At 36.4% G+C, this 26,736-nt stretch overlaps 1 protein-coding gene across 1 annotated transcript in view; it reads left to right on the top strand.

The window, feature by feature from the left end:
- The window catches only part of FGF10 (fibroblast growth factor 10), a 77,237-nt gene extending 51,110 nt beyond the window's left edge, over window positions 1-26,127 (top strand). Inside the window, exons 2-3 of the mRNA XM_084881709.1 lie at window positions 18,595-18,698; window positions 21,635-26,127. Coding sequence (XP_084737835.1) covers window positions 18,595-18,698; window positions 21,635-21,832 — 302 coding nt within the window. The 3' untranslated portion in view covers window positions 21,833-26,127. The remainder of the gene's footprint in view (window positions 1-18,594; window positions 18,699-21,634) is intronic.
- Window positions 26,128-26,736: the final 609 nt, after the last annotated feature.

Below are 26,736 nucleotides of genomic sequence, written 5' to 3'. Positions count from 1 at the left end.
TCTTTATATACCCTCAGAACACAGCCTAGAAGTCTCTAGCTTGAGTCCAAAAGTGTGCACATGTAAATATCAACCAATCATTAAGTACTGAGTAACCGTAGCATTCATGGCACAGTTTTACATTCCTTTTATCATGATTTGTGCTCTTGGTGGTCTTTGGTTTGTGCATTACAATAGCTTGGCTGTTGACTGCTTTTAATTCTCAATTCCATATGTTTTTCACATGCAAAATGGGATCAACAACATTGGATCACAGACCCAGACACAGGAGGTGATGAAATCTGAGCTGGTGGATCCTCATTCATCTAAAAAGTTGAGGAGGCTTTTCAGAAAAAAGAACCCTAATTGCACATGCAACACCATCAATACAACTTGCTCACATGTCTTCAAAATGACCTTTTAAAGAATGTTTTAAATGTCAATTTTCTTTTTTTTAGAAAACACTAAACCAAACATGAAAATCACATGAAGAAAATTGCTAAATCTCCAACTAAGGCACAAACAGCCATATTTTCAATTTCCTCTTCCTTTTTTCTTTATCTTATCAATGCAATTATTTAATAAACAGTAAACTCATATAAAATTAGTAGGCAAGTATTTGGATGTTGATGGATATAATGTGAGTAATTTCTTAGATCAAGTCCCAGTTGGTGAGTAAAGCTCCAAGATGAAAAATGTAGTGAAGACAATTCTTTGTGGAGTGACCTCTGCAACAGAGAAGCTCCTAAAATAAGTGTACATTGTTTTAAGGAATAGTTAATCTTGCTTAATTTATACCTTGACAAAGGAATTTAAACCTAACTCCCAAATATATTCATCAGAGTCACTTCCCATTCTCCCAACTCACCATTTACTTATAGCTATAGTGTACAGATGATATCATAACCATCTGTCATAATTTTACTAGCCATAACTATTTATCATGAGTTACTCACAAGCTCACTTTTAATTATGAATTATATAAATGCAAAAGATAGTCACAGAGATTGAATTAGAGTTTGAAGTGAAAGATCTACATATTTTTTCTATGTGAAACTAAATAGGCAATAAGCTTAGAAAAAATTCATAATGATGTCTGATGAATTGAGCTTGCAATCATAATCTATAATTTATTTAAATTATTTTCCCAAAGAATAGACTGGATTATATACTGTTTATATAAAGTATGTGTTTTCTCTACCATAACAACAGTACAACAACCATAAGTAACAACAGTAGCATTTAATGAACTTTAATTTTTAGCATTTACATAAAAATGTATATGCAGCTATTTTGAAAGAGTAATACCATTTGGATTTACTCTACCTATTTCACCTGATAACATCCTCTCCTTTTCCCCCCCTTATAATAAAAGAACAGTTCTCAATTATTGCCAGTAATATTAGTGGCATACTCATGTTTATATCTCAAATATGCTTTTAATTTTCTGAAGCAGAGGCAAATTGCTGGTGATATCTTAATGTTTTGAGGTAGTTAATGCCAAAAGGCTTGGACCTGATTTTAAAACGAATATTTCCCAGATGTGTGGCAGGGTGAAAGGTGGAACAGCTAACAGAAACCAACTTCCTATCCATGTTAGACTTACCTGGAAGAATTTTAAGTAAGGGTTAATTAGGCAATGAGACCTCATACGCAGTCAACCTCACAGCTCCCAGAGATAAAAGCTGGGGACCTGCTTGGTTGTAACATAAGCCATATGTTGAGAAAGAAAAGTATCAACTACCACTGTGTCCTTGCACTTTGTTTATCGTGCTCTGGGAGCCAACTTTCTTTTGAAAATTCAATACTTTTGAGAATGCTGAAAAGCCACTCACTAAGGGATTAAAGAATTTAGTTTCTGGATAAGTATCGGATATGTATAGTGAAGTAGCAAAAATATATGCAAAATATTTAGCTCATGAGGGTGATCTTATAAATATGCCAGTAAAAGGATAGCTTTAGAATGGCAAGAGGACCCTGCTATTAACATGGCTCATCCTAGACAAGCCTTGTAAAGGCAGATCCTCCAGGGACACAAAGGCTCTGAAACTCCATGTGTCTTTAGGAAGCCGGGCTACCTCTTAGGAAGAAGACTTTGGTGCAAATTTAGTTTTCTGTCCAGACTCAGTAGAGACTAAAGATGCATCGGAGAGAGATCTTCTTGCCAATTACCCATTCTTAAGGGTCGGGTGCTTTAGCTTCATGAGATTTTGCCACCTAAAACAGCTGTTTTTTGTTGGAGACTAGATGGTGATTTTGCCAGAAATACTTAGAAGGTCTGAACCCGAAATGTCAAAGCAAATATTTCTGACACAGTACATGCCCCCTTTTTTCTGATATCTTTGTTTAAATGTCATGTAGATATGAGTGCTGGTTTAAAGTGAAGGTATTGATGGAGAAGACAAGGATGTCGAGAGCCTCTGATCAAAATATGTTAGCCAGCTGAGAAGAAATCAATTCAACAAACGTAACCAAAAATAGAATCGTTAAAATAAAATAAAAAGTCATTGAGGCATACTTATTTGCTAACAATAATATCAGTTCTTCAAATATGTCAAGTTATTCTGGATTGGAGTCTATTTGGAATAATTTTCCTTATATGGCTTTCTCATTCTTGGACTTTTTAAAAGTATTTACTAACATGTGTATGATTGTCAGGTTACGGTAAGGAATAGGTGAAATGAACAGTAACTGAGAAAATACCTTGCAAAGAAAATAAATATTATGAGATATATATATATATATATATATATATATATATATATGTATATATATATATGCATAATATGCTAATTAGACCAGACAGCTGAAGGACCTTCTGGATGTCCTTCCAGACAACCTTCAGATGAAGCCAGAGCTGAGAGGGCCAAGCCCCTTGCAAAAATTTTGTGGAACAGGATATATATATATATATATATATATATATATATATATATATATATATACCTGTAATAATTTTGCCAGAAACTTTTGTCTGCCAGTTAGTGTGTCAATATTTTGCTTCATTTTAAAAGTCAAACGTATCTCTGCCTTTCCGGTGTGCTTGCCTTACACAGTAGTTATCTAGCAAGGGCAACTGAAAAAAAGAAAACTATCAGATTCCAATGAGTAGTACAATTCTTGCTCTACAGGGATGCCAGAATTTTTGGAGGGGTTGAATGAAGGTGAAAGGAAAACAAAGTGGAGACAATTTGCAAGTCTAGCCATTGAGCAGTATAGTTTGCACGGCCCTTGAAGTTTTGGCTGTGAGGATAGCTCAGAAAATACCTCTGAAGCTCTCTTTGGAAATCAAGTTGCTGTAACTGGATAAGACATGTGGCACAAGTCTGTGCAATTAGATCACACAGCTTCCTCGTACCTCAAACATAATTATTAGCGGCTGTTTTTGTCAACTGGCAGGTTAGAGAAACAATAAAAAGAGGAGCTGATGATGATGAAAGAGGCAGAATGTGAAATGGCTGTACTCTTCCCAGTAGCTTTTAAGTCTCAACATAAAGAAAAGACTTTGTCATCTGCTCTGGACTCAAAGTGTTGACTGAGAAAGCAAAGAGGAATGACAAGGCTGTTTCTTGGCTGCAGGAATAAAGATAGGATCTCCCACCATGTCACAGAGCTGTTAAACACTCAAGATGAAAAGACCCATCAGGGTTTAGAGTCAACAAGCAATTGTTTCTATTTGGACATTTGCAACAGACCGCATGACCTCAACATCCTTGACCAAGTTTCCGCAGCAAAGAATATCCGTGGATGCAGATACTAGACTTTGTGGTTAGGGGACTTTTTTAAAACTTTATAAAAGAGGTTCTTATGACTGCACACCTAGGTAAGGAAGGGGAACTGAGTTGCCCTTGAATTTTGCTGTGGTTGAAGCAAGTGCACTTTCACAGGAAAAGACTGAGCAGAATAGTTCGGGATTTTTAGGCGTGGGACTCCATTGTACCCTTTCTTTTCCTATGACATGCAAGTCACAGTGACTCTTTCTATGCTCCTTTGGTGACTTTCATATAATGTGATTTTCACAGGGTTATATTTTGTAACAGGTCTGCAGGGTACATGTTAATTACTTTGAGTTGAATGCACAAAATAAGGTGAGATCATGCTGAGGATGAAAGACCAACTGGGGCACGAGGGGGGATGGGAGGTGAGAGAGGTGTGTTCCTCTCTGTTCCTTGGCTTCTGATGTCACCCCACTGAGCATCCTGGATAGAGTTGGCACGTTCAGATACAGAGGGAATATCTGTCAATGGAGATGAGCTTCCTTTCCCTCTTTTTAGAAGGAAATAAGTTTGCCAAAGTTGAAAAAGGAACTTTGCATATTACTTTCTTCAGATAAACTAACTTATTATTCTGTGATTTTATATTGGGTACCTGCCATGGGCTAGGTACTGGTAGCACAAATGTGGTCCACGTCGAGAAATGGAAGTTCGTGCTTTCAATAAACTAGGGACACGTTGAGCCTCTTCCCTCCTTCAGCCCAATTCTCTTCTCTCTCTTCACCATAGTTCTCACTTCTGCCAAATAATCAAAAATTAGACTTCTGAAAGAATCAGAATCTGCATACTGAGCATTTTTCCTTGACATGAAAATATAGTTAGATCTTATATCAATGTATAAAGAAATAAATTCAGCTACATAGTAACCTATCCATAGTAAAACTTTCTTAATAGAGTCCTATTTCTGAGTTCCATTTCCATGGTCTGCCACAGTTTAATCAAACTTTTTAAGCATTTTTAAGGGCATGTCTATTTTTATTTATTTCTGGTTTATTGGGATTTTTAATTTTTAAAATTGTTTTTCTAACCAATTTGTTTGTATAAGACAGGTATGCATATTTCTGTACCTGTTTAATAACAGTGACTATGAAATGTATGCTGTATCATGGACCCTGGTTTCTGAGTCTGTTTTTATAAAATATGGAAACGTAAAGTATATTCCTTTCTAAAATTATATTGTGATACTAAATTGGACATCTATTTGGACTTCATTTATAAAGATCCTTATATGAAAACAAATTATCAGGGTTTACTTTGAATCTTACCCAAGAATAATCTACACTGAAATACTTCAATGTTTGTACTAATTAAATCATACTGCAATTGCAGTTTTTTCCTGACCTTCTAGAATTAGTAGTAGAGGAGGAAACATTTGACCTAGCAATTAAGTGAAACTCTTGAATGTTGCTTATTCTTCTTTATAGATATTTCCATTAATTTATTAACCTGACTTGCTAAAAAGCCAATTACTTTACTGATAATTGATTTTGCCATTTTTAATTGAATTTATTGGGGTGACATAGGATAATAAATTATATAGGTTTTATCTGTGTATTGTAGTGTGTGTAAAGGAGAGATAAATGGTAACTGTAGGAGATTTCACTTGGGGTGGTGTTTTTGCTATTTTGATGGCAATTTGACAAATTATTTTTAAATATTTATGGTCCTTTCTAGCTTCTGTTTTCCCCTGTCCCATTTTGATGCTCCATAAATTATTATAAATGAGTCATTTTACTTCAGGTGAAACTTAATTATTTGACAATACAAACTAATCCGAATGAGCAAGTCATTTCAAGTTCCTTCTTTCAATTGATTATATTAATTAAATTATATTACAAGACTTCTCTTTTGGGAGAAATGTTTTCAGATTTTGACAAATAGATGTCAATGGAAACATTTCTTCAAACTTTAAGTAGAGTTTTATCCACTAAGGTATATACTACAAAGTAGTTTAAGATCATTTTTCTTTGAATCTTGTTCTTTTTTCCCCCAAAATTTTAAAGGTTTTAACAATTTTTTTGAAAAAAAATTGAATTGAGTAAAATGAGACATTTGTAATTAGCATGGTTTGAATGTGTGTTTAAATGCAAGTTATACAAAATCAAATAAGTCCAGTAATTTTATTTCTCTCAGTGTTTCTTCCTTGTTAACTTTTGCTTTTTGGTTTCCTCTTTTCTCTTTTTCTTGCACTCAGAAATATATTTATGAGAACTCAAATACACAGTAGTTGCAATCTACTTTCTACTCTTAAATGCTAAGCTTGCATCATGTTTTATTCAGAACAGTTTTCTAAGACTTGAACCACAGCTAGTATGAAATAACGTTTATCTAAAGAATATATATATCCATTTATTTGTCTCTGAGCATTTTCTAAAGCTTTCGAATTGTTCCTAACACTAAGTGATTATTTGAGACCATCACCCACGTATAATGTTCCCTTATCCATCAGTTTTCACTTTCAAAATTGAATGAGATGGATGTTTTAAAGCGTTTGTGCCCTTTCACAAGAGCTTACTATTTTAAACCAATCTAAGCATTGGTTTTTAAATAAGATGTAATGTTGAGACAATTCCTGGTCTTTGTCTACCTTGGGAAAACAGATATAATGTGTCAGGTAGAATTTTTATCTAGTAATTTATTTAAAGATAGCTTATCAACTCAAGAATTAATGAAACAATGAAAAATGTTCGTTGAGAGTTAAAACACAGATAGCATTCCATTTTCCATGTATAACTACAAAGAACAATAAAGTATATATGTTGGATCTAATATCAATCTGTAGCTGCTTCTCATTAAAGAAGAATACTACCTTCCTTTTACCCACATGTGGTTAAGGTCATAGTATCTAATTAATCTCTTCCTAGCCCAATATTGCTTTTCCCATGTTGCCTATGCTAGAATATTTGACTCTTATACTGAGTTTTAATATTGCTTTCGTACTGTCTCAAAATATAATGTTTAAGTGCCAGAAAGAAAACAAAACTTTAAATTGACTTCTATGAAAGTCTCCCCTCCAATGTACTCTGCAAAATACTGGCAGTGTGGTTGACTAGTGATTAGAAATGAATGTGATGCTGTTTTCTTTCCAGTGCCAACCCCAGAGGTCTGTTTTCTTTGTTAGCTGTGTGTTATGGCAATGATAGGGCATTTCCATGAACTTTAAGCATAAAGGATCATTTCCGCCTTGTTGTATGCCAAAGGAGGGCAGTCTTCAGTTGAGGGGACCATGATTTTCATGAGTGTCTTGGTTAAACTTCCCCTTTTCAGCCGAAGGCAGAATTTCTTATTTCAATATCATGAGTTATAGAAACGTAATTTTATACTAGTATATGGCAACTTAACCAGTGTTAAGTTGGAAGAACCCAGAGTCACATTTCATTTGCAAGAAAAGTGCAATAAGATATTGGGTTACTTGTCTTTTGCACAATTAAATAAAGAATACACACACCAATGGTAATATTTATATTTCTTAGCAAGTAGTATAATTATCCACTCTCTAAGTAACTATGGAAATAATCTTTGAAAGAGTTAAAGAAGCTGGTTATATATTACTAGAGGTCCAGTGCACGAAATTTGTGCACTTGGGGGGGGGGGGGTCCCTCAGCCCAGCCTGCACCCTCTCACAGACAGGGAGCCCTCGGGGGATGTCTGACTGCCATGGAGGTAGGAGAGGCTCCTGCCACCCCTACTGTGCTCGCCAGCCCTGAGCCTGGCTTCTGGCTGAGTGATCCTGCCTAAGGGAGTGCACTGACCACCAGGGGGCAGTTCCTGTATTGAACATCTGCCTCCTGGTGGTCAGTGCACATCATAATGACTGGTCATTTTTCCATTCAGTCAATTTGCATATTAGCCTTTTATTATATAGGATTCCATTCTATGAAGAAAGATTGACAAATTTACAATATACATGTTCAGAGTGAGCCTGAAGCTTGCACCTTAAGGCTTAACGTACATTCAGCATTTGAAACAATTGAGGGATGTTCAGGCTTAGCTGATTTGTGAATACTTCAATGCATCGAGTAAGGATTTTTCCTTGCCAAAAACCCAAGATGTGTTCTATTGACCCATTTTATTCTTTTCATTAAACTAAGGGGAAAAGATACTCTATGTTATATTTGGTTACCCTAAAGAAGGTCATAAGAGCTTGAGCAAATGTGATAGACATTTTATAGGAATATCTTTAAAGTAATTATCTATATTGACGTGATGATCATTTAGTGAAAGATTCCATGGAGTAATTCCTAGAACCCTTTATGTTGGCATTTGAATTTTTTCCCCCTTAGTTATTAAATGCAGTGGTTGAGCTCAACTAAGATGAGTCGTTTCTGTGTAATGAAAAGATAAATTAGCCTATGAAACATTAAGTAGATATAAAATCTTTCCCGGGTTGCCAACAGTGTATCAATGTTTAAAGGAGCCTCATTGTGGGCTAGAAAAAAATCATGTACTATTTATTCCAGGCTGTAATCTTCCAGAGGTGCTTGTTTAAGTCCCTCGTTGTCCCTGGTTTCTAGGTGTCATCTGTGACAGCAAGGAATCAGAGAGGCACCAAACACTCTCCAGATTTCAACAAGCTCATCTCTGAATCTACAATTTACTAAAAACCCAGCTTTATCTTAAGCCTTACATGATCTGAACTTTTCTCACTAAATGAACTAGACTAGGTTTTCTAACTTAGTAATTTTAGTTGATTTTGAGGCTTTGAAATCTGTGCTCTGCATTAGACTTGACTATAAGTTTTGATTGCATATGGAATATTTCTCAAGATAATTATGATGACTTAGTATTTTGGGGGGACGGGGAAATTTTCACACAATCGATATGCCTCCTGATCACAGTAGCTCTAATTTAGGGAGTTGGTTGGCTTGCACTAAAGCATAATACCTTTCTAGTATCATTCTGAATTCTTTATAGATGTTTCTAACAGCAATAACATTGCAAGTGACTGTCTCTCATTTTCACATAGTTGGAATTTAAAACTCTTCCTTCCTATACAGAATGGTAGAATATCCTTCCAAGGCTCAGTGACTAATGATCAACATTGAAGAACCCAGAGTCTCTTTTTAATTGCAATAAAAATGTCCTAAGACATTAATCTTTAACACACTTTAACAATTAACTGCAACACAGGAATATTGTTCATAGACTGCATTGTTAGTTTCTAATACTTTTAAAGTTAGATCAATGACACTGGTTACATTAAAATTTGAGAGAAGTTTTAGAATTTGCCACTGTGCATATCAATAAAGTCAACTTAATCACTACACTTATTCTATTACTTGAAATACCAGGTGAGACTGTAAAAGGTCATTTAGGTCTTTAGCATATTGGGGAAGATGTATCTTCTTATATAGAAGCGATCAGGATAGTCTGTGAACACAGGTCCTGTTTCCATCTGCAATTTTAAATGAATGTCAAGGGTATCTGAAAGAACTGTGGCTAACAGAGAAACTAAATAGCTCTATTGCATTATGCTGAACAGGCAGTCAGAGTCTATAATAGTACAAGGTAGACCAGACATACATTAATGATTAGCCCACTCTGGTATCCTCCTTTCAAAGCTGGTGAGATCATTCTGAAGCAAGCATATGCCTTTAATTTTGGGTGGAGGGTAGGTGATCAAGTGAATCCCTACTGGTTTATAGCAATTTCTTGGCCTGAAAATAGCACTAAGGGGGCCTTATAGACTTGTAATTCCTGAATTATCAACACAATTAGTCCTATAAGAATGTCTATAAGTTACTTCAAGGAGTAGTTGAAGGCACTTAGATTTCCACCAATACTTCCACACTCTTATTAAGTAGAGGACAATAAAGAGTCTGATAATAATCTCATTGCAAGTCTGAAAAACTGACTATGGACAACAACGTAATATATTTGTAAACAAATTCCAAGTCCATATATCACAATTATGCAGAGGTTAAAAGTCCCACATTATCAAAAACAAGCAGGACAAAACCCAGTACTTCTTTGCACATTTTTTACAAAATTTTCTTTGATGTTAAGCTGCTACAATTATTTGTGTCTATTCCTATTTGTGGCTCTGCTTCTCTGCACATGTTTCTGTCAATACTTTTTTATATCAAAGGCCTGCTGTATCTCTGAGTCATAGTTTATAGAACAGTGTGTGGTCCTTGGACCAGCAGAATCATCACAGCCTGGGAAATTGCTGGAAAGTCAGATTATCTGGCACCTTCCAGATGATTCTTACACATGCTCAAGTTTGAGAACCACTGGTATAAAAGACTGATTAACTTTCCAGCATTCCTGGTTCAGCAGAGAGTAAATACCTGTCCAATTTCCACAACTGAGATTCTGAACAATCCTGTGAGCTACAGGCAATTAGCCCAAGGAAACAAAAACTCTGGGAATATAATGGACTTTTCCAAGGTGACCCAACTAGTTAAGTAGCAGAACTGAGATGTGAGAACTAGGACTCCAGGAGTATAAGGGACTTAACCAAGGTGACACGGGTAGTTAAATAGCAGAGCTGAGATGTAAGCCAAGAAAGAGAGGGGAGGAAGAGAGACAAACAGACATGGGGCAGTAGAGTGAACAGAAATGAAACAGGGAAATATGTAGGCAATACGAAAGTTAGCTAGGTACATTTTGACACTCTTCCTAGACAGTTAAGCTAGATCTAGATGAAGTTTTTGAAATTGTTGAATCAAGCATATAAGCAATCCTATATAGCTTTAAAATGTGTGGGGTCCTTAAGCTAAGATATACATAGTTCTAGTTCTGTTATCTCATAGTTCTGTTCCCCCCCAGCCAGGTCTTTTCCTTCCCATTTTCTTTTCTTTCTTTCTTTTTTTACATGTCCCACTTGTGGAATATTTTACTGGGCACGTGCTACCCAGGTATTCAGTGGTAGTTTTCTGCTCCAGCATCTCCACCATCTTTTATGAGCTCAATTTGAGAAAAGTTTTAGAATTTGCCACTGTGCTTGACAATTACATTTGTCAAACCCAAACCCAGCACCACATGCTTGTTCCAGGGCCAAAGCATATTTTGTTCAGACTACTGCAGTGAGGGAAAGAGACTGCAGTATTCACGGAGCTCAACTCATCTAAGAAAGAGGTGGCTAAAAATTTTAAGGAAGAATAGGTAGGGAGCCAAGAGGGATTATGGGGAATTGAAAAGGGTGGGACAAAAGAAACTGACTAGAGGCTATGTGGAAATGAAAACTTATAGAATGGGGTAATGGAGGATCACTGGAGATGGTTTGACAAGGGGGGTTGCCACAATGCACAATTTGCAGTTTGGTATCATTTAATTTTCTCAAGTAGAGCTCAGCATTAGGACAGGGAGGAGGGGGGAAGCGAGGGCCCGCAGGGTACATTTAGTGGCACAGCTTGGTTCAGATGGAAGCCAAGCTAAAGTCCAGCAAGTGTCTAAGCACAGCATTCAGGAAGGTCCTTTGCATGCTGTGTGTTTGGGAGGTAGAAGTCCAACAGCTCACATAGTGTTTTTGAGGCTACATTTAATTTAGTTCTGTTTTGCATTAAAGAAAGATGAAAACTTTTGTTATTTGAAATTATGTCTAATTATTATCATGGAAATTATTTAGATATTGAAAACTATATGTTTATCTAGCCATGATCATGTAAGCCCAGAATCTACTGGACTTCCTAAAACTAAAGTAGAATTTTACTGTCAAGAACCATGAGTAGAATCAGGTTTTTAACAAATTCGAGGGTGTCAATGAATTAACTACCAGCTGAAAAAAATCATTGTTGTTTAATTTTTTCAATACCAGTATTTATGAAGCAAATTTAAGCATTTGCAAATGATCTATTATTATTTTTACAAAAGGAAAAGTTACATTTGCTTTATCATAGACATGAAAGATAAAACTAATACAGTTGGTGTGAGACATAAAGCTAGATATTTTTATGTTTCTCCTGGAGTTTAACATCACATTTGCATAGATGTCCACTCTTGGAATATATCCAAGAAACTCTACAAAAGAGATATTAGGATTGCTACAAAAAAAAAAAAAAAAACAAAAAAAAAACTCATGTCCTGTATTCAGAAAAGAATATAACCAAAATTTTCCCATATTTTGACTCAATTCTAGCAAGATTACATGCTAATGTATCCGCTCCTGAGAGCATTCTACTTTCACAGTAAAGTCATCAGACCTAATTTTGATGATGATACCGAGTCCTCAAGAAAAGCAGTGAGTTGAAACCGGTTTGGCTCAGTGGAAAGAGCGTTGGCCTGCGGACTGAAGGGTCCCAGGTTTGATTTCAGTCAAGGGCATGTACCTTGGTTGCTGGCACAGCCCTAGGAGGGGGTGTGCAAGAGGCATCTGATTGATGATTCTTTATCATTGATGTTTCTAACTATCCCTATCTCTTCCTCTCTGTAAAAAAATCAATAAAATATATATTTTTTTAAAAAGAAAAGCAGTGAATTTTGATTATCATCTCTACATATGAACAAAGAAATGAGTGAACTTTATTAAAAAAATAATTTGGAACTTAAAGTGTAAGATCTATCATACTTTAGTTACCTAGAAAATTAAACTAAGTAAAAGTTAATCCCTTTGTGTTGACAAAAGTATATGTTTCTCTAAAATACTTTTGAAATCTAAAAATCAAGTGTTTGCTATAATAAGGGGAAAAGTATTTTAAAAAGATAAAACTTTCTTTATCATTGCTTTTGTCATATTGCTATCTTCAAGTTTATTTAGCAAAGCCTTCGATGCACTGGAAAGAGAATGGGCTTTGGATCCAAACACCAAATTTATACTATGCAGTGAGTATGTGTTCAGCAATTCACTTAGTTTCTCCAAGGCTCAGGGTCAACATTTTAAGAACATAATATTTAACAGTCACTGTGACTGTTAACTGAGACACGAAAGCCTATGACACATAAGAGCCACACTGGGTCAGTTCTTGATTTCTGTGCTACTACTGTCATTAAATTCAATTTACTCCAAATGGGGCTTTTAAATATATATATATATATATACATTTTATTGGTTTCAGAGAGGAAGGGAGAGGGAGAGATAGAAACATCAGTGATGAGAGACATCAATCAGCCACCTCCTGCGCGCCTCCTACTGGGGATGAAGCCTGCAGCCCGATATGTGCCCTGACCAGGAATTAAATCTTGACCGTCTGATTCATAGATCAGCACTCATCCACTGAGCCACTAAGGCTAGGCCAAATAGTGCTTTCTTCACCTAGACTGTTGCCTTGACTGGAGACCTCACACCCTAGATAGCCTTTTTGATCCATGTTTGAGAATCTTTTCCTCACAATTTAATAATAAATAGTTGCAGAGCCATACACCTCTTATTTAGAAAATTTAAAGGAATTTCAGATTATAAGAATTTCCCTAGAAATAATTTTTAAATATTTATATTTTGTAATTCCTTGAGTTTTCCTTTGAAGCATGCAACATGTTGACATTTCCTTTTACTTTGGTTTCATTTTCATTGAATGTGGAGATATTAATGCATCTCAAGATTTTACAAATACGATTCTAGTGACAAGAGCAAAAAGCCTGTATTTAATAAATACCCAGTTTTCTTGTACTCAGCCAGTCATTAGACCACTCATTGATTCATTTATTTATTCAGTAAATATATATGAATACATATTATGAATTATGCACTGTTTTTAAATAAATAACCAAAGACCACTGCAATTGTGGTTCAAAGAGATAAGACCCACAGTGATTCTGAAGGAAGAGCACATTGGGAGCCTTGTAGCCCCACACTCTTCGGTTTGGCCACACACTCTCTGAGGCATATAATGTAAAAGAGACAAGTGCAAGGAGCTCAATGTTTTTTTTTTATATTAGAATATAACCAATCTTTTTAAGAAACTATGAGAGGGGGGATTAATTTAGAGATGTTAGAATCTGTGTATTGCATTTTACTAACCATGATATATTTCAGCACATTGACTATATAGCATTATAATCTATTTTGAGTTAAAAAGTTTAGAGAAAAATAACAGACGTGACTGATTCTGAATTCGTGAGGTTTTGACATCTATTGAGCTGCTTCCAAGCTTCACAACTGATTTTTTGAAAAGTAGATTCCTTTTCCAAAAAAAAGTAACAAGAAAGCACCTCTGTTACTCAACAAAGTAGAGCCATCACTTTTACGGATAGTGGCCCCACTCAGAGCAGTTGGTGGTAAAGTCAACTGTTGTTCATGCATATGCCGAGCTCTCTTCCCTCCTTGCGCCTGTTTTTACTCATTTACTTTTCTCTGCCCAGAATATTCCCCTCAACCTTAGAAATCCCCACCTATTAAAATCCTACTCATGAAAGGCTCACTTCAAATACCAACATCTTTTTTAGGATGACTTCTTTGCTACTTAAAGCCATAACAGTACATTTTTCCCTCTGATATAGCACTTACTATATTTTTTTGCAATTACTTTAGCTTTTGTGTCATTATCCTACTCAGCTTTAAAACTCCTTGAATATAAAGACTGTGTGTTGTTTGTCTTTGCCCCCTCCAGAGTGAGAGCCAACACAAACCTTGCACATTTGTACTTAACCATCTTTAGGATTCCTTCTTTTCTTCATATTCTGTTTTCTAAAAAAGATTAATAGGACTTTGCATTTATTGTTTACATCTACCTTACCCATCTATCCATTTTATTAAAGTTTTATTTGTCTTTTACTTTCTCCTGTTGTGTCCATGAAAAAAATACTTAAGGAGAAATTTACTATTCGGTACAATAGCTTGTTTATCCTAATAGCCCAAATCATCTTGGTTCAATGACATGCTGGGGAGAAAATGGGTCAGAAATAAAAATCATAAGCTAGGAAAGATACTTGTGAATGTCCACCGCCTTAGATTTATTACTCAAGCATTCATCAAAACATAGCACGCCCTGCAATTTCAAAGAAAAGATGACTTACATGAAAATTACAACTATTAGGTTATTTCCATTTGGAACAGTTTACAAAATCCTTCCCATTGCTATCGTGATGATGCATCATTAGGTATAATTTGCCCATTAATAGGAGCTGATTGATGTCACAATCACTTTGTAATGTTGATTATCAAGCTTTGCTAGTTAGGATTTCAAATATAATTCAGAATAAACTTTACAGATTGCTATTATTTACTAAAAGGGATTTTATAAATGTTGGATTTTTCTAATATGTTCTTTAAAAAGTTATATGTTTTATGTAAAATACTTCCTATTTGCCTAAATTCCCTACAAGATTCTTGATAACTTAAGTCTGACTTAACTCCCTAACTTTACTTCTTATAACTTCCTGCCTTGTTCCTTTTACTCTAATTGATAAACAAAACTTATAATTTTGTTTCTGAAAACACCATATTGTTCACCATAATGTTTTTGCTTATGTCTTCCCCTTTTCCTTGGTTATCTCTTACTCAATTCAGGTTTCATTTCCCATAGTTGGTCTGCCTTGGAACCTCAACTAGTATGAACTGCCTTCATCTTTTTCTCCCTTGTTTTCCATTTAAGTACTCACTATCACTTCATATGTTTTACTGGAATTGTCTCTGCATTTGTCTTATATTCTCAATAAAACATAGACTTTGCAAGAGGAAAGCCACAACTTGACTTTTTATCATTTCCTAAAAGGGAGTCCTTCTCCTCATAGGTCCTCCTATGTATGAAACTGTTCAAAAGCCCTTAAACTGATTTGCAATTCCACCTATCATATTCATCTTTTGAGAGATAGCAAAACTGATGTGGTTACAAATTAATGTAAATAACAGAATTTAACTATTAGAATGTCTAAATTTATAAAATATCTAAATTATATGAATGGGAAATATAATTTATTTTCTTTCTGTTGATGATATAATTTTCAGGTGCTAGTTTCTTTTAGGGAAAAAACAGTGCTTTTTTATAAGTTTAATTTTAAGATAACTGTAGATTCACATCAGTTGTGAGAAATACAGAGAGATTCTGTATACTGTTCCCTTAATTTCTCCAAGGATGCTGTCCTTTAATTGGCATTTAAATTTATATCAAGGTATACACATACAAAACTGTAAGTTATTAATCAAAAAATTGTCAAACAAAATTCTATTGGTCTTTTCCAAAAATACTTGTATAGGCAAACTTGATCATGCTCATCAAAGAACAGAGAACACTTGAGATATTATTTATGAAAAATAGAGAAGTCCTCTGGACTTGAGTTTCTCAGAAAATCACTCTCACATTCACAGATATTTCTAACAAAGACAGTCATTGTCCATCGCCCACAAGATTATCAAATTATGACTAACTGACATATGATGTATCCAAAAAATTATTTTCAGAATTTGAATGAATCTTACATCACCTACATCTTCCCTCTTTCTATTTTGAAGTAGTCTGAACCTTTCCAGGATAGCTCTAACTAGTCATAGAGTGGGATAAGTGGTTAATTGATTGATGAATTTCTTGAATATTGAGTTCCTATTTTGTGCAAAGCAGAATGAAACGCACAGATTTCCAAGCTAACTATGATCTACCATGTGCAATACACTCTCAAAATAACCAGTCAAGAATTTAGTAATATTTATATCACAATATGTTTTCTGTTCCCAACTTAGTCTGTTACTATAGCTTAATCCCACCTTAAAGTCTTTGCTAAAATCATCCTTCATTCCTTTCCATTCTAACAGTTTCCAGTTACAAAATCATACATACTTAGGGAACACCTTGCAACTTACTGGCAGTGTTTACATTTCCTCTTGAGCAGGCAAAGTAAATAGCAGCCTAAATATTTTGTCCAAGATTCCTAGCATCTGCCTTGCTCCATATCTTCTGCTTATGACATAAAGTCCATTAGATTTCTTTTTCTCAAAATCAGACATGTTCTCTGTGGTATTCCTGTTAAACACTATTATCTTGATGAGTCATTTTGTCAGATGGTTTTCCAACAAGATTCCTAAAACATGAAAGAGAAAGGAGATATGATGTAGAGGCAAAATAGTCAGAGATTCTGAGCAAGATATTCTAAAAGCCAAGATTCAAATGTTGGATCCATCATTCCTGGCCTGTGTTGTTTTATGACCTTAGATGTGAATTATACAACCTCAGTATCCTCCATTTTTTTCATCTACAACTGAAAATAGCAATACCTCCTTGTAGGATTGTTATGAGAACTAAAGAAATAAACTGCAAAAAAAGTATGTCTTACAATGTGTAAATGCATGTGTGTGAAGGAGTTCATACCTTAAGGGAACTACCAGCATAAAGAAAATGGATGTTAAAAGTCTCCTTCATCCTTCATCATCTTTCCTTAGTTTGGGTTTGCCAATAAAAATCTATCTCGCTCTAATAATGAGAGAGAGTGCTGTGTCAGGCCGGAGGCTTCCTTCAGGATACCTAAACAGAATGGTCCCTGACATGTAGTTCTGGCACAAGTCTTTCTGATTATGCCAACTTTGCATGGGGCAATGAAAGCATGTCTATTGACCTCCACATGGCTCATCAATGTGTGAAAGAAAGGCAGTCTTTCATGTCTTGAAAACAAGCCACTCTTTCCTATTGGGAAGAGTATAAATACACAGTTTATCAGTCCTATTCAGGATGGTATTTCTTATGCTAAGGAATATATGATGAACAATAGCATATGATCAGCTTCCAGATTGTATGGGCTAAGTCAGTAGGAATTTGTGTGTTCTGTTCAGAAAGAAGTTCCAAGATCTAGAACTCTTAGAGGGAAAGCTTTCCTCTAATTATAATTAGGAAGTCACTAAGCTCTAAGCAAGTTTTAATTATTTCATATGTATCTCTGATTTAATCCTCACAACAGGACTATGAGGGAGCTACTCTTAGGTTGCCCATTTTACAAATGAAATTGAGATGCCAGGCAGTTCAGGGACATCTGCTACAGCCATAGCCCAGGAAATGCGAAGCCGGGATTCAGACCCAGCCGCTCTGGATCCATAGGTGTCTGATCATCACAGTGCAGCTTCCTACACTGAGAGAGCTTTCCAAAGAGTCACAACATAAGAAGTAGTGAGTACCCAAGACCTACTTAACCCGGACTATCAAATGCCTTTTCTCTAAGAAACTTTTCAGATAAAAGTATCTTTAGATGCACCAACCGAAACTCGTATATTAGGGGAAAAGGTCTCATCTATCAGTTATGAATTTCCTCCGTTTTTCACTCTTTCCAGAAAACAAGACAAAACAAAACAAAAATAAACTATAAAAAAAACACACAGAAAACTTAATTTTTTTATTCTTTCCAGAAAAATAAAGAAAACTTTAAAAAATGCTGATGGATTTCCTCCCAAACCAGAGTCATGATCCTGCTGTGTTAAAGATAATGTGGGTGTGGGATTAGTCACTCTGTACCTCAAAATGTCAACACATTTACCGAAGATCAATTTATCAGTTACATGTAGCCAAAAGATTTAGTTTATCTAACTGCCCTACAAAGAAGAAATAGTTTACCACTGTTTTTACAGATTGAGGCAAATCTGACATATTACTGACATATGCTACAGATTTAATTTAATACCATAATACAGATGTGTGCTCTGATAAGTTTTTGTGAAATCTAGACTAAGATGAGTAGAGTTGTTTCAATATTTATGGGGTTGAAAATGCAGAGTTAGCAAAGGAAGCATTTTAATTAAAACAATATTTCCCCATATGCTCAGAGTAAAATACAGGGGAATTCTTTTAAAGAACTACTACCTGTTTTTATACAGCTTCTGGGTTTTTAGGCACATTGAAAGAAGTTGGCATTTTATTTCCAATTTTAAAAAAGAAATTTGATTTAGAACCATCAAAAATAAACTCAGTCATTTCTTCTCATTTTTCTTTCTCTCAAATGAATTTATGTGACTCCTTGTAATGTAGCCTTTTGTGATTGTGTGTTTCAGGTATCCTGAAGATAACTTCAGTTGAAATCGGAGTTGTTGCAGTTAAAGCCATTAACAGCAACTATTATTTAGCCATGAACAAGAAGGGGAGACTCTATGGCTCAGTAAGTATTCTGCTTTTATTTTCAAAATTCGCTGCAGTAAATTAGTACCACAGTTTTGGACTGTTTCCCAAAGACCTTGAATAGCTTTGTTATCGTTCCATTGCTAGTAAATAGAGCCACAGTGGGCTGCTCAGCACAGTTTCAAGGGCTGGCAGGGTTGCTCTTCCAACTCTATAATCTCCTCTGTTGTTCACCCATTAGCCTACCGCACAGGCTGATGCTGGCATCCACCAGCCAGTGTTCTGGATTGCTCACCAGTCAGACTCGCACGAAAGCATCTGGTCAAACTGGCGCAGGCACTGCAGACAACTTAGAAAGGATCAATGAGAACAAAAATCTTGAGTAGAAAACCATATAATGTGTATGTGTTGGAGCTGGAGATGGAATAGAGACTTGGGCGTTTTGTATTCTGTTAATATCTGGAATGGGGAGACATATCAAAAAATTTATCATTTTGTGTGCCATGCAATCAACTCCAGAATTTTGTCTACCCAGACAAGAGTGATTAACTCCATTATGGACCTGGTTTCCAGCTGGTCTTTGATTATGTACATCCTGGTGCCCCATAGCCAGAATCAGGAAATGCTACTTTAAAATGTGTACATAAACTTCTTTTGTTAATGAACATAAAGATGGGAGTGCCAGTAGCTCTCAAACTTGACCATGTGTTCAAATCACTGGGCTTATGAAAACACACTCGCAGATTTTCTGATTTAGTACGTCTGCGTAGGATCTAAGAATTTGCCCTTTTAACAAGGTCACGGGTGCTCCTGATGCTAGTGGTTTGGGAACCACAATTTGAGAATCATTGGAACTTGATTTCAAAATTGGTCTGGGGATAGAACAGCCTTGTATTTCATTCATATCAGGTCCACTTATGATTGGAAAGTCAGACATATGTTGGGTCGGTACCCTTGGGTGAGGTTGGGGGAGTCAGAGAAATTTTACTTGAAAATTTCCAATATATGTTGCTCTACAAATGAGCCTAGAAGAGTAATAGAGTATTTGAGAAAGTTTTTCTATTCAAACCCCATACTCATCTTCGAGGCATTTTTTCTTTTTCTTTTCAATGAATGTGCTCAGGTCTCTCCTTAATGTACTATTAGCAGAATTGCTGAGTAAGAGGACCAAGTGTATGTATATTCCCTAAAGAGCTACTAATATGCACACTCAGTCAAAACCAATGCTATAAAGCCAGCTAATATGAGTTTAGATTGAGGGGTAAAATGTAAAAAAAAGAAACTCAAAACATTTTTCTAAACTCAGTCTCTTCTTTAAGATCTTGCTCTTGCCTAGATTAAAAAAAAAAAAAAAAAACATGTTAACACGATTTACCTAAATGCTATAAATGATAGATTCCTGAGGCCTCCTGTGGAGAATCTGATATAGCATGTGAGCTACAGTCTAAATATTAAAAAAGCCTGAGATGAGGAGTCTGCTACAGGTGTACCTCACTTTAAGAAAAATTGTTGTATAACATTTTTGTGAGGAGAAAAAATTCTTTTCTACACAGCCTCTTTAAAATATAAAATTTTCCAAAACTTTCTCTGTCCTCCCAGTCTCTAAACTGCACCCCATTTAGTGAAATGAATGTAATTATGCATGTAAAAAATCATATCTGCTTTGAAAACCACATTTAAATATTACTTTATAGAAGAGAAGCACATAGGATAAATTAATTCCAGGTAACAAAGCTTAAACTAACCACATTAACATAAACTAACTATTTATGATGATTCTGCTAATATTCACTAGCCCACAGAAACCTGGATGTTTAAATATACAGATGTTCAAGAGTTATAAATTAAGTAGAAATTTCAAAAAGTACTGAGGTGAGAGAAACTATTTGAACTGCCCAGTAGACCTCTCAACTGAAAGATGCCTACATTGCCATTGGTTTGGATGGAGAAGGTAGAACCAGGAGAGCAAAAGCCCCTAGTCTTAACTTCTTGACTGTGTTAGTTGGGGTATAAGGAAAGAAGGACATTTTTGAAGCCAGGGTCTAGAAATTAGTGAGGCACCTCCCCTTCATTATTAACTCCAGAGTGAGATCCTGGATTTATGGAATGAATAAGACATCAATCCTTGTCCCAAAAGATCCCCTTAAAAACACATGGTCACTTGAAACAAAGCCAAAGCACTATAGCTATAGAGTGGAATTTCCCAAGATCAAAGTCTTCAGGGTTATACAACATTGCCAGTGCTAGGCACCATATTTATAATTTCTTTGATATGGTAATTCACAAAGTAAAGCGTTCCATGTCCTAGTTGTCCTAAATCTCAGAATAAAACCTATCAAAATTCCCAATTATGGACAATTGTAAATAATTTTACAAAAGTGAGAAATCTGGTGTTTAGAAGAGAGAAAAGCACACTCATTTCTCCCCTGGCCGCATGGTTATCTAGAAATATTATGAGAACTTCTTTCTCATCAATGTGGGTGTGTTTATTGTGGATTTATAGGTAAGTAAAGTTTAAAAACTTGAAAAACCTACCTTTTTCTTATAATTCAATTTTACCCATGAGGCACCCTAGTCATTACTCTTGAGGGCGAGGGGTTCGAAGAAATAATAACACTATTCTTGATCATTGACTCATCACAAATACTGTTAGTTGAATGTCTATTTCAGAATAATCATTCTAGGCACTTAAACCACATCATATTCATGGCATGCCTTCTTTGTAAAAGGGTCTCAGTATGTGTCTATGATGATCGATTAAAGTAAATAATCTGTCTTCACACGTAGAATCTGCTTTGTAGTTATGAGTTATGAGTTTTACCCCCTGCTGTTGAATTTGTGTTATTAAGTACACACCTTGCCTACAAATGTCAACAGCACACAAATCCCCTGAATTGGGGGTCTACAGCTGGCTCCAGGCCAAGGGAACCAAGTACATTAACATAAGAATAAGAGATTTGGGGTTTTTCTTTGCAGAAAGAATTTAACAATGACTGTAAGCTGAAGGAGAGAATCGAGGAAAATGGATACAACACCTACGCATCCTTCAACTGGCAGCACAATGGGAGACAGATGTACGTGGCGTTGAATGGAAAAGGAGCTCCCAGGAGAGGACAGAAAACTCGAAGGAAAAACACCTCCGCTCATTTCCTTCCAATGGTGGTGCACTCATAGAGGCAGCCAGTGCTTGTGGGTGCCATGGAACCGAAGGCTCTTTGGCCAGGAAGAGTGGGTATTCTTCATGAACACAGCAGCTCGACAGGCAAAGACGCATGGCAGGCGTCTGCTTGCTTGACAGAAAGGAAGTCTGTTAAGGCTTTTGTACAAACTGCTGATGTATGATGTTCCTTTCGTTAGTTCTGTGTCATGCCTTATAATCCAGATAGAGGCGGATCAAGTGGAATAGAAGTTACTCCTAAATGAACAACATTGTGGCTGGGGTTTTTTTTTTTTGGTTAAGTTTTTGTTTATGTTTGTTTTTGTGTTTTGTTTTTTAACCTCTGAGGTAGAACTTAAAGGACACGGAACAATCTGTTGAATGATCTTCAGAGAAGTTATTTATGGAATATGAACTCATGTCAAAGACTTTCGTTGCTCATTCCAGCCGAGTGATTCAATGAGCAGGAAGACATGCAAGCATTTACTGGAAAGCACTTGGGTCATGTTCTGTGCACAACCAAAGGAGCTTTGGGCGTGGCATCGTGGAGCATTGGGTAGGGTTAAAAGATGTACACGTGTTAGTGTAAAACTGTCCTAACAAAGCAAATAGTATGGTATGCTTGTGCATTCTGCCTTCATCCCTTTCTATTTCCTTCTAAGTTATTTATTTAATAGGATGTTAAATATCTTTCGGGGTTTTAAAGAGTGTCCTCAGCAGCTGCCCTCTGATTGGCCTTTGCTTTTTCTTCAGCACACCACATGCATGTTCACGACAAAGTGATTTCAGAACTTGGCAAACACTTCGAGAGCAGGAGATGGCACGGGAGGAGCAGTGTGTGTGCGCCCAGGGGCGATTGGTTGATTTCATCTGTACCTCTGCGATGACAACCGTCAACCACCCCCCCCCCCCCACGACATTGCTGGGGCATGGCATGAGTGACAGATGTCTGCCATCATTTACAAACATGTATCACTGCTAAGGCTTTCTTTCCTAAGAAATAGACCAGAAGGCTAAATGTTTCCCTTCCGATACATCAGTGGGTCTCCAAGGATATATAAAAGAAGGAAAATTGTTTGTTAAATACACCTTAGTGGCCTAGCCTCATTTTTGACTAACGATTGTCTGCCACCTGCAGTAGTGGTAGGCGAGGAAGAGGCTGTCCCTGTAAGTAAGTGCCCTTTATAAGTCCCTGTTGTGCATCTCCCTCAAAGAAACTCTCGAGGAATTTGGTACAAAGTGCCAGTCTCCCAGAGGCTTAATCTGAGCAAATATATCCTGGTATATGTGTAACCATATACTGAACAACCTGTTCAAGCTGTATAATCTAGTCTCTACAAAACCAAATAAAACATCTCTGTAAAGTCAAAGAGCTTTGGAAGGTTCCATAATGTAACCATATCGAAACTCATTCTGGTAGAGCAGGTATAGGAAACAGGACATAAGAGTGTACCGGACAACACACATTGTACTCCACTAAATAAACACTTAAGCCTTATTTGCAGTGTCTGTAGTGATTTTAAAAAATGTAGAAAAAGACTATTTGTTCTAACTGTTTCAAGTGATAACTATAAGAGTGTGTTGATGCTGCAGTTTTGCCTTCATACTTCTTGTTTTAAAAAGGCCTGTTTACTTTATTGTTTGGACATGGTATTTTGGTACAAGAAAAAGGCTCACTAAATGTGTCTCTTTACTAAAGTTTAACTTCTAGCAAGGCTGGTGTTTTTGTGACTTTTTCTTATACCTTAATTGTGTCAATGTTTAACCAGCACTTCCATTTAATCTGTTATTTAACAATTAGCTTTCTTAAGAAACTCTCCCGTAAAGTAATCTTATAAAAGGTCTTATTTTTTTTCTCATTTTTTAAAAAAAAGTTGGTATTTCAAAAGAAATGCATTTGAGACAGTGAATAGGCTATGGTTAACATTGCCTTTCATGGTACCTGGCTTCTAACTTGCTTTTTAAACATATGGGATGCTAAAAAAAAAAAAATGTTAAGTTTGTGGTTGGAATCTAGATGCTCACATTTAATTGGTAACTGAGTCTGCAAGCTGTAGTGTAATGCATTCCTATCAGAACTAGATTGTCTTGGTTCTTTTATTTTACAATAATAATTGCACCTGACATACGAAGATGGACCACCCACAGCCCGAATTAAATGTTGGATGAGACAAATACAGTATTAGATGACCAACCACGGCAACAGCAAATAGGGCACAAGCTGGACTCGTGTTTCACACGGCCGTTTAGATTACCAAGGAGACCGTGTAAGCAGTCATCATTATAGAACTCAAAACACTATAACAGCTTCTGGCAAAATGTATCAGAGCTGGCAGAAGCCAAAAATAGAAAACATCTCCCTTCCTTCTCCCCCCAAAATACACACACAGGCACGCACACGCACACAGGAGCACAGAGAGTCTGATAAGGAGTATTGAGATTCTCCTGCATTAAAAATGGCATCTTTGCCCGATATGGAGACAGAATACTGGACCCCTTTTGCAGCTGAATCGTGCTAATGAAGGAAAAGCAGTGCCCACCCTGAATATTGTACATATGTTTTAAAAAACATCATTATTTCGGGAGCTCCCCCGCGCACCCCCACACAATGTCAAGGTACATCAGCCACAAATGTGTGTCTATCTGAGTGCTGGACTCCTCGTGACAATATAGAATCCCCCCCTCCTCCCACCTTCCGAAAGGCTGAACAGTGTATAGCATGTTCCATTTAAGTAAACGAATAAAAATGCTGGGAAAAGAAAATTAAAATAGTGTGCTTGTTTGTTTTATTAGCCTAAAACGATACCTGGAAATACAGAGAGAAGCTCGAGTGTGCCTGGCAGGATGTGGTTAAATGCCCCACAGCCTCCGACAACAACAACAGAAAAAACATCGCTCAAACATTTGTAAGATTTCTTTAATGTTTTGCATGTGTGAGGCAGCTATCCTTCCTCTAATAACAACCAAATGCGTTCGGCTTCTCCTGAGTACGCAGGTCCACCTATTTACACAGTGGATGGAGAAGGATGAATTGAAAACAAGGATGGCTTGTGAAACAATGAGACGTTTTGGAGGAAAGCCAGGAGGCTGCGAAATCTGATTTCAAGGGCATAGAGTAGGCCCATGAACTTGATTTGAAAAGTAGAGAAAAGAATTCAACATAATAATTTGGATCCGGGGCCCAAGCGAGATTACAGACACTATTTAAATTGATAAACATTTGTGCTGCACAGATCTAATAATGTTGATGTTGTTCATTCAGGATTTAGGCGTATTCACAAAAGTACATTTCATCTTTTCTTTATCAGTGAAGTCCAAATTTTGTGTAAATAAAGATGTCTGTAGGAAGCCATGACCTATTTAAAGAAAGATATCAGTAGAAGGAGCCCATTCACATGCAAATATCACATTCATTCAGAATTCCTGTCTATTTTACTAGATAGGACTTCTGCAACTTAAACTAAGCAGTCAGAAAAAAGAGGGATGTTTGGGAGGAATACTGGGCAGCTCTGTGTTCCACCAGCACTGCACACAAAGCAGCTATGATCTGCTCCCTGTGGCTCTCATGTCCTCTGATCGCTGACTGGCTTTATGTTCTCCGCTATTCCTTGCATCCAATTTACTTCCTTCCAACACCAATGCCTTTTTCTCAAGATCCCACAATAGAAACAACCTAGGATGACTTGCATCAGCCACGTCTAAATAACGTACCAACCTCTAGAGCAATCTGTATGACAAGGGATGCGGGCCTTGTGATGTTTCAATCACACGGCCAGAGTTGACAAGGTACGGGTTTTGCACCCCACACGACAGGAACAAGGAAATGCAGTGCACCAAAGGGCAGTGCTGGGCAGGGCAAAAGCAAAAATGGTCCTTAGCTACATCTATTTAAATGAGACTACTGACTTAAATATGCATCTTCTAATCTTGCATTTTTTTTCACATGTCCTAATTAGCCTTCACCTATTTATTCAAATCAGAGATTTCAAGATCTTATTCTATAGTGCATTTTTTAAACGGGAAAGATTGTATTTGTCTTGTCTTCTTTTGTTTTGTTTTAAAGCCAAGAGTAGGGCCCTGACTGTAGCCAGGCTCGGTGTAATTCTGCAGACTTTAGAGAATGATCATTGAGATGAATGCAAGTTTTCACGAAATCAAAAGGTGGTCCTCCTACCATATATTAGCCTATATCACAACATGACGTTATAAGTCTTCCTTTAAGTTTATCTCAAGGATATGTACTAGTATTTTCAAGTATATCAACATGTAGAATAAAATCTAAAAATGAAATGCCGTTTGCTTTTTTCATTGTAAAATAAAAAAGAAATAAAAAGAAAAAAACTGCTTTATATCTCTTACTCTGTTTTGTGTGCAATGGATGAGACAAAAAAAAAAAAAACACTTTATAACGAGCATTTTTCTCTTCTTTTGCTGATGTAGAAAACAACAAAACACAAAGATGCCCTTATAAGTGAATATCCACTAAAAACACCTTTGTGAACAATATGTATTTGCTAACATGGAATAATCATGATCAGACTAATGAGATCAGAGGCATTGATCTTATTCCTACGTGGCTAGTAGTAAACATTTCCATTTGTCTTTTCCTTGATAGCAGCTAAGGACAACAGTTCTAGACTCAAAGAGAAAAGCCATATGCCAACCATCTATTCACATGGCACGGATTATCTTACCTATTTTATTATCCCCCACAAAAGAGACTGTGTTCCTGTTCTAATATAGGCAATTGCATCCTCTGGAGATGAGCACAGCAAATGAAGGATCAAACCATCCCGTGTTCCTCATTACAGCTGTAATTGAACATGTGCCTTCATACAACTTCAGCAGTGACCCCACTGCAGAATGGCCAATGGCAGCCAAGCCTCGCTGCCCTGAAGTTTGGTTTTAATTACCTTGCACA

Source organism: Pipistrellus hanaki (genome assembly GCF_964339955.1).
Source record: "Pipistrellus hanaki genome assembly, chromosome: 4".
Classification (NCBI taxonomy): domain Eukaryota; kingdom Metazoa; phylum Chordata; class Mammalia; order Chiroptera; family Vespertilionidae; genus Pipistrellus; species Pipistrellus hanaki.
This window is presented reverse-complemented; position numbering and strand designations above follow the sequence as displayed.